Genomic DNA, 10148 nt, shown 5'->3' on the forward strand with positions numbered 1-10148 from the left:
GGGGATTGGCAGGGCTGGAAACCAGCCACTGCCAACTGAGCTTGTTTAGCTCTCTTTCTTGTCATGATAATCCCATGAGATTCGACACCAGGCCTTTTCCTTGATTTAGGTCACTAGACTCACACATAACCATGTCAGTTGGACTATGGTTTCCTCTAGGCCCCAACTCTCGAGCCCTCCTCTTCCACTTTCTTTTATTAGCAATACCAGCAGCAGTTTTAGTGGGTGAGTTCTGAGAAGGTGAGCTGCCCTGAACCAAGTCTCTAGTAGGGATCGATGTGTCTTGATCAATGTGATATAGGGAGGGTTCTAGGTTTGATATGACACCTTTTGAAACCAAAGTGTCCTTAGGATGCATATCAACCAAGTGGGAAGTCTCAAAGCTATAAGAATTTACCTGGATAGAAGGGTCAGATTGGTCTTTAGTTTTGCACCAGTTGCCCTTTTCGTGTATAGGTCCCAGAAGTTGGTGGCTGTCAGAACTCCCAAGGTCAGCTTATTCAACGCCTACTTTGGGTTTGCTAGTGACGTTTTGTCCCATCCCATCATCTTCATATCTGCTTCCTTCACTTTTGTTTTGGCGCCAACTCCCTATGTTTTCGCAATCACCATCCTTCTTGCTGAAGATTGGAGAGTTCCTCAGCTGTGTGCTAGCTCTTAGCCAGGAACCGAGCTGAGGTATTGATCCTTCACTTACATTACACCCCATAGGAGATATTGAGCAAGACAAGCCAGTATGTTTAATGGCACCACACTGAAAACAGAATAAGGGAAGCCTCTCATACTTAAAAGGAATCCAAAAGCGTTTTCCTCCCATATTGATAAATCTGCCCCGAATGAGAGGCTTACAAATATTGAGTAAAACTCTAACTCTAAGAAAATGACCCCAAGCCATACCACGAGCATCCACGTCAACTGATATAACAGTTCCCGCAGCTGCTCCCACCTTTTCACCCATGGTTTTGTTCATTCCTGCAAAAGGCAGGTCTTGTAACTGTATCCAAAATGGTTCCTCCATAAACTCAATGTCTTTTGGAGCCATGCAACCTTCACAATCAAATAAGCAAACCAAGGCCCTGTCAAAAGACTAGGGTCTTCCCAAGAGTATATGCTCCTTCTCCACATGATTCTGAAACTCAATCAAGAACCTGTTGATACCAAGGTGTTTGAAAGAAACCTGACCTTCTACTTTCCAAGCTTTACTCATGGTATTCCGAAAGGCTCCTCTGTTCATTTCTTTCTGTGCAACAATAAGGGCAGCCAAACAATTCCTACTTTTTGTTATAAAAGATAGAACTTCCTCATTTGGAATGAGGACTTCCTCCTTCTCTTCTTCCGTAAGTTTCAAACCTTCGTAAAGGTTAGATAAATCTTTAGCTATAACGTAACTCTTTACCTTGCTTTGGGGGAACACACGGCAGAAACTCTCTTCAGACAAAGTCCAAGAGAGAGCCTCTACGTTCAGAGAACAGTAGAGAGAAAATCTCCACCTTTCTAGGAAAGAGGAGGTCATCTAAGTACTATATATATTAATTATATTAACTTGTATAGTTATTATAACTTATAATATCTATAGCATTAACTATATAATACTTACACTATAGTAGCTATATAACTAAAATTATATTAACTTGTATAGTTATCATAACATATAATAACTATAGCTATATAGTAACTATATAATACTTACACTATAATAGCTATATAACTAATAAGTACTATATATATATATTAATTATATTAACTTGTATAGTTATCATAACTTATAATAGCTATAGTAGTTATATAACTAGTAACTATAGTTAGTGTTATAATATTATATAAACTATATGAGTACAGTTATCATAACTTATATATAGTAGCTATATAGTTAAGCTATTGTATACTAAATACTTAGTTAAGCCATACTAAGTACTTAGTATGTACTTAGTATAATAGAATAAATATATTTACAAATAATATACTAAATATATTAAATAAAATTATTATAATACTATCATTAGTTTTATTTTTATACTTTTATACTTTGTAATATTAATATTATTATATATTACTATTAGTAATATAATTAGATATATATTAGTATAATAACTGTTTGAACGGATATTTATCTAGTTCGAATGAGACGACACAATCATTATAGACCTAGTTCGAATAGAATAAAACAAATCACTCCAGTTCTAACTAGTAGCCGTCAAGACCTTCGATTTCTCCCTTTATCTCCGCTGCGAAAATTGCGACTCAACTGCCCTAGTAACCCCACATTTGAACTTCTAAGAGGTATGAGTCAAGTCTACACATCTATTGTTTGCTTTTATGTTCAAATGGGTTGTGTTTGGGAGGGGGGGGGGGTATGGATTTCGAATTCAAAATCCTCCATTTTGGTGTATTCCGTAGAAATAACATCAATATAATCGGTAAAAATGATTGAGCTTCACTCTTTAATCATTTCTATCGATTAAAACAAATGATAACATCTAGATTGAGTTTTTAAGTTCGGGGCTGAGTCGACTCAGCCATGGTTGTTTGGCTTGTTCCTGTTCGAACTAACTTTAGTATGTTTGAATGCTTAGTTGCCAAACAATATTATTTCGGTTTGAACAAAATAAATTCGTTCGAATGAACAAAGATTGCCGGATCGAATTAATAGAATAGTCCATTGGAATAGATTTTACTAGTTCAAACAGTATATGTTCTGTTCGAACTAATTATTTCAATTCAGTTTAATATAGTATAATTCTTCAATAATATAATTTAAATATTATGGTTAATTATATTCTTACTTTGCTTGTGGTTAAACAGTATGCTAATGACATCCAGTGGAAGAAAACGTGCGAGAGATCAACCCAGCCAAAGTAGGGGAGCATCTCATGCTCAAGAGATGAGGCCTATACTTGTCGAGTGTGAGATCATTTTGTTTGACTTCTTCGATCTTTCATGGGAGAGACAGAGCATACAATCCATCTTCACCGAGCGGGGATGGACACAGATCTGTTAGCAGCGGGGGGCTGCATATCCAGAGATGGTCGATGAGTTTTACCATGCCATGGGAGAGGATAGCGCTGATGCTCTATTCTACACCTTATCGGTCTGGGGAGTGAGTATTACTTTCTCTCCCCGCATTATTGCTGAGTTCCTTGACATCCCACATGTGGGCGATGCATATCCTGTAACGGCTGCACCATCTGATTCCAACACACCGGCCGCATCCTCCACGCTGGCCCCGCAAGTAGAGTCGGATGGTAGTGAGGATGAGGATCTACCTGATGATGGTCTCACAGACGATCAGGTGCGTCAGCTAGTGCAAGATCCTTTGGCTTTTCCATATAATGGAAGCAAGGTGATCCGACAGGCCAATTGTATAGCATTTTTCAAAATGCTTAATTTGATTGTTGGCTATAACATCGATCCGAAAATACACAAGACTGATTTTAGAATTGATCGAGCCAAATTTTTACTGCAGATAGCATGGGGGGACCCCATTGATCTAGTAATGTATTTCCTCCTCTGCATTCGATTGGAGTCACTCTATTCCAGTGGAGGTAGTCTACCTTTTGTATTGCTGATATCTAACCTTCTACTCCAATCGGGGGTTATAGTGTCTATGATTGAGCGGAGGTCGCCACAGATAGGGCCCCTTAACAAGATCACATTCAGTAAGAGTAAGGGGCATTTGCAAAAGACTGCACCAGAACAACCTAGTGTCATGCTGACAGATCTAGCCTCCAGTAGTACTGCCGCTGTTGAGAGATAGCCTCCTGGGGCTACTTTGGATCAGGTACGAGCTCTGTTTGTGGAGTTCGTTGAGCCCATCATGGAAAAGTTTAGGGATCTGGAAGGACGCATTAAAATGTTACAAGAGGATATTGATCTACTTAGCAAATATTGATCGTTTTAGTTATTATTTTACTTTTTTATGTTGTATTGAACATTATATATTTGAGATGTAATTAATGTATGGTTTTTATTTTTCGTATTTGCTACCTTGTTTATTTTTTTCATTGTACTTGCCGTTCATGATAATATAAAAAATGATACTATCTTTAAAGTTATATTTATATTAATTTAACATAAAAGAAATCACTATAAAGTTCTGAAATTAATTACATAAAATTAATTTATGAATTTATAAATATTTTAACTCACCATAAATCATAATATATAATATATAGACATTTTATATTTTGAAAATATAACAAATTAATGGAAAAAATATTTATTACTTTAATGGAAAAAATATATGCACAAATTAATGGAAAAAATTTCTATTTGAACAAAGAAATTTAAGTTCGAACGGTTATTAACTTTTCTCGGGAAAAATAAATTAACTTCCTACCAATATTATTATTCAAACAGATTATATACTGGTCGAACAGACATTAATTTCATGTTTAAATCTATTTAGTTTCGTTCGAACGGTTTTACTTTTTTGAGACGACTTTGTTCATCACAAAATATCTTGTTCGAATGGATATTTATCCGTTCTAACGAATTTAGTAGTTCGGGCATTTTTGAAAATAAAATGTAAATTTTGTCTTTAAAAATAATTTTTAGAGACAAAATTTAATTCATCTCTAAAAGTCAAACCCTTGTAGTGAACAGATTAAACAACTAATAGATCCATGATGAACAAACACGTGATGGAACTAACCCACTAAGAAACAGACCCATGACTGATAAGCCCACGTAGTGACCCACGATCCAACTAACGAAACAAACTCCAATAAAAGTAAGTTACAAATATGGCCCATTTGCGACCTAGCCCAAATAACCCATAGACATAAACCGAAAGACTAGGGTTTCATAACAAAGATTTTGATTACTATAAAAATTTTAGTAACGGATTTCGGTTACGTGTATTGAAAATGTAGATAATAAAGCAGAACAAGGAGAAGACCAGAACCAATGGATTCTAGAAACCATTTCGATTGCGATTTTGGAGATATTGAAGTTGCTAGTGAAAAACCAAGGGATTCAAGCAATCAATAGAAATAAAGTCTATCTTTACATGTAATAATATTATATATAGTAGTTGTTCTCAAAATCACTTTCTTGTGATTTGGATTGTAATTTTTTATCTATTACAACAATAATGATCAATTATTTATTATTAATTTGTATATTATATAGATTTTTTATTGTGGTTTATCTTATTACGGAAGGATTTTTAAACATCGATATAAAATAAATCGCTATGGATTTTTATCTAAACTTGAGGCGTTTCAAAAATGCAGATAACATCTCAATATTATGATGTTCATTTAAAGTTCAATATATGCCCGCAAATGTCAGTGATTATTATTTGGTGGAACTTACAAAATACCCAAAGAAAATAGCTAGTGGCTTTTAGTGCCGCAACGTACTAATGATGGTGTTTAGAAAAAACACCATTAATTCATACAATGCGTTGGCAACGTATTAGTGGTGGCGTTTAGAGAAACATTGTTAATTTATACAATACGACGGCATTGTACTAATGGTGGCGTTTAAATAAACATTGTTAATTTGTTCAAAAATGCCGGTAGTGGATTTTTCCATTCCCGACGTTTGGGTAAACACCAGAACATGTAAATAGCGACCCCCATACCGGCGTTTGATTGTGTCGATAAATAAATGCTGGTAATCGATTACTTTTCAAATGATTATATGCAGATTGAGAGGAAGAACACCTTCAACCAAATACATCTGCTACATTTTTTTCGCATGTTGCAGCTTATTGTTGCAACAAACCTAGATCCTGTGGCACATAAGGCCACATTTAGTCGGACTCGGGCATATTTTTTTATACGAGTGGCATGTGGAAATCCCATCAATTTGCCACTACGCATATTTGAGAGGATCCATTACGAGGCGAGCTTCGTCTCCATGGACAACCTCCCATACGGTGTTATCATCAGTCAACTATTATTTGCTCAGAGAGTGCCACTCTAGCCGGAGGAACTGGTCACAGATCAAATGAGCCTCCTCGACATGAGCACGCATCGACGTAGCATTGGACATGTGAGGGGGTATCCTCGACGTCGGCCACTCCTATAGCAGATCTAGTTCCTCTAACGCAGCCCGGGCCCAGTGTGGGGAGTAGTAGTCAACAGCCAACGAGTACATCTGTGAGAGATGCGCGGTCTGCTTGGATTGATGCGGTGATCTCACAATTGACTGCACATATCGATCAATAGATCGTGACTGTGGAGGAGTTTGTAGCCGAGATAGCCCATCGTGTAGGTATCTTTAATGAGAAGGTTGATAACTTGATTAAGGAGATATCGAGTACGAATTTCGTGAACAACGTGTTCATCTGAGTGTTGTTCACGAAACTCTATCCTATTTTGTATTTTGCTTTAAATATATATAAGGAAAAATATTATTTAATATATCTATTATTTTTTAATTTCAATTCTCAATCTTTTTTAATGTTATATTTTTCAACTTTAATACAAAATCATTGTACTTCAAATATATATAAACATAAATATATTTATATATATAAATATATAATTATATTTTACAAATTGTGTGTATATAAATCTATATTATAATTTTTAGACTTGTTCACAAATTATGTACTATAAAAATCATATAATTTTCAAATTAGAGATATATTTATTTTAAATTTACAATTAACGTTCCAACGTTGCTTACTAACATTCGAATGTTGACGCCAAAACATTTCACGTTTGCACGTAAATAGTCACAATATTCGAACGTAAATTTGTTCTGCTTTCGAACGTAAAAAAAAAAAAAAAAAAACTCATCTTTCTTTAGTGACGATTTCTAGAAATCGTCAAAACAAATACTTTTTAATAATGATTTAGAGACTATCATAATTTCTCAACAATCACTGAAAGATAATTATGTTGTAGTGGTTTTCACTTTTTGAAATTAGTACCTCTGGCTTAATAATTCAGAACAAATACTAAGGGTGTGTTTGGATGTTGAAGTGAGTTGAGTTGAGTTGAGTTGTGATGATAAAATATTGTTAGAATATTATTTTTTAATATTATTATTATTTTGAAATTTAAAAAAGTTGAATTATTTATTATATTTTATGTTAGAATTTAAAAAAATTATAATGATAAGTTGAGGTGAGTTTGGTAACCAAACGCACTCTAATAATTATGGCCAAGATTCAAATTGGTTTTACGGTTAGTCTCCCGATCAAGAAAGCTGACGTGGTCGTTTATTTTATTTTTTTTTAACTATTCATGCATGCTCATGACTTTGCATTTTTTTTAACTTTTAAATATTAACTGTACATACTATTTCACATGTGGTCGTCTTACTGATACCGACGTGACATTCAACAGGCACATCAGGAAAACAATACGAAGTCCAGACGAAAGGGCTAATTTAAAACTTGACCATAACTATTCTAAACTTTTTAAACCAAAGGGCAGTGCTACGCTGATGTCCCGCTCATTATTTTTTTTTGTCTTTTTTTTTACATAGTAATTAAGAAAATGTTGTTTAATAATATTATAAATTTTTATTTTTTTAAAAAATATTTAAAAGTTTTAAAAATGATGTGAAAAAAAATATATTAAAAACTTGTTTTTTACATCATTTTTTTAATACTTTTAAATATTTTTTAAAAAAGTAAAAAAAATAAAATATTATTAAGCAACATTTTCTTAATCACTAAGTAAAAAAAAAAAAGAGCGGGACACCAACGAAATCCCGCAACGGGACCCATCATTTTCCTAAACCAAATGTACCAATTTTGAGAAAGTAAAACCACATGAACTTAAACAGTAAATTTTCCTTAGAATAATAATCTCTAGTGATGATTTAATTAACAACCATTTGTGTCAGTTTGCATGGAATTAATAGACCATGGTGATAGAGTAATGATATACACAAAACATATTATACAATATATTGTACAAAAATGTTATAAAATGAGAGTATTTTTATAAAGTGATGTTACTTTTATAAGATATTTTACAAAAATACTCCTAATTTAAAGTATCTTTGCTAGCTCACAAATGTAAATAAAGAAACAATATTGAGTGAGTCATCCGGTAAACTTTGAAAGTCGGTGTTGGATTTTGATATAAATGTAAAAATATAAATATAAATATTGCACGTGAACCATCACATGTAAAAATGATAGAAACCTATTATGGGTTGATTTTGATCGATTCAAACAGAAAGCAGCTTCTGATGGTATATTATCACAAGAGAGTAGTATCATGTACCCTCCCATGAATGAATATACAGCCGCATGTGAAGATAGAGTGGTTGCGTAAAGAGAAGCGCGCACAATAAATTTATATAATTTGCGCATTTATTTATTAATTTTCTATATGTAGTAATTCATTATTATTTGTTACACTAAATACGTGGATTATTAATATTATAATTATTATAAAAGAGAAAGTGATAACATAATTAGATGCAGCAGAGCAGGTAAAGGTACTGTTCACACATCATAAGCATAGCTATAAGCTTGAGGGCGTTGATTCTCGAAGATCATTGAATAGTTCGTGGGAGGACATGTTGCTGGGGTATTGAAATCGTCAGTGCAGCAGTATTGTGGCTGATGGAATGCTATGCAAGCGCTCTTGCATGCGATTACACTCCCATCCACGTCTTTCACTTGCAGATCTGCTGGGCAAGCCGCGTTCACATTGGCCGAGCAACTCGAGGTCCGGCAATCACCAGTCCCACCTTCTGTGCTCACTGAAACAGGCAAGTTGAAGCCGTCGACAAGGCTGACATCATAAAAGTCTTGCCCACCATTCTCTACTAGGTTTATTTCCACCAAAGATGCCGGTAGGACCGCACCATTGCCATTGCATTCAACCTTTCCGGAGGCACATTCTGCAGTTGCACAAGAGATCCTTCCTGAGGCATCCGTGGAGCAACCAGTTTGTGCCCAAAAACGGCCTTTCCATGGAGCTTGGACATCTAGTGATATGACTGCTTTGGATGCTAACTCAAATCCGGTTGTTGATAGTTGAGGTTTCTGATCAGCAGTTAGGGTTCCTGGCCAGATGGTATTGGGACAGTTGTTTCTGAAAGTTATTCTAGCGGATTGAGCACCTGCAATATTCATACATATGCAACATCAAACAAAATAATTCCTTGTCACCATGCATATATGTCGAACAAGAAAGCAATATATCCATCTTAGCTATATACAGCAATTGAATTTAGTCAAACACATACCCATTTTAGCTAGTAAATCACACATGCATGCTTATCACAATGATACAGGTGCATATAAGATATATACACGCTATGACATTGACATGATAGTATTTACAAAATATAAGTAGGTTTAATTATAACATATAATTAAGCCTACTTATGCAAACAATCAATTTCCTGCATAGTTTCTTGGTTGCTCGAATTAAGTAGCCAAATTTAAGATTTGTACTTAAAGCATTTAAGATTTGTACCTGGCCGGGGCTCATAATTAAATAAATGCTTAATGAAAAAATAAATAAAAGCAATTAATATTTTTATTCATGCTAAAAGTTGAAGAAATTTCAATACTGATCGTCATGGTCACGAGGCATACCAAAGAGGAAAAAGAAAGCCAAGGTGAGGCAGGAAACTGAAAGGCTACCCTTCATGATTGCAAGATAGATAGGCCGGGTGGTAATTTGATGATCTCAATGCATGGATGCATACATAGATATATATATATATATATATCTTGATTTATAATTTGAAAGTGTTGACTTTAAATATTTTACCTTTTGGTTATGAAATAGAAGAAGGTAGCAAACTTCTTGCCATTGTTTACCGCATTTATTATAAGATTTTACAAACTAATTTGAATCCTAAAGCTATTTTGAAAACTTCAGGAAATAAAACTTTGTTAATCTGGAGTTCTACTCCTAATGCTAATATTCAAGTTTCAAAAATGATCTATTAGAAAGATATTTCTCTTCTCAATGAATAGACTTTGCAACATGAAGTTCCTCCTATTAGAGTTTCAACTGATGAACTCAATCTTGATTATATTCAACAATATTTGGATGACACTATTAAAATCAGTTTTGAGCAACCTCTAGTAAGCAATGAAAGAAAAAATTCTTTCGCTAAAACTAGATCCTCTATTCTTGGTTCTATCTCGGAAAATCCAGAAAGAAGAGACCAAAATCTCAAAAAATTTCTAGAAGATTATATAAAAACAACCC

The 10148-nt window shown here is 34.2% G+C and overlaps 1 protein-coding gene across 1 annotated transcript; it reads right to left on the reverse strand.

Annotated features, from left to right (window-relative positions):
• Positions 1–8419: 8419 nt before the first annotated feature.
• Positions 8420–9578, reverse strand: LOC121243229 (thaumatin-like protein 1). Its single transcript, XM_041141321.1, has 2 exons — positions 9524–9578; positions 8420–9042 (listed from the first exon to the last, which is right to left on the reverse strand). The coding sequence occupies exons 1-2, from the start codon at positions 9576–9578 to the stop codon at positions 8420–8422; spliced, it is 678 nt and encodes a 225-aa protein (XP_040997255.1).
• Between the last annotated feature and the right edge of the window lie 570 nt (positions 9579–10148).

The sequence above is a fragment of the Juglans microcarpa x Juglans regia genome, chromosome 8D (assembly GCF_004785595.1).
Source record: "Juglans microcarpa x Juglans regia isolate MS1-56 chromosome 8D, Jm3101_v1.0, whole genome shotgun sequence".
Taxonomy (NCBI): Eukaryota; Viridiplantae; Streptophyta; class Magnoliopsida; order Fagales; family Juglandaceae; genus Juglans; species Juglans microcarpa x Juglans regia.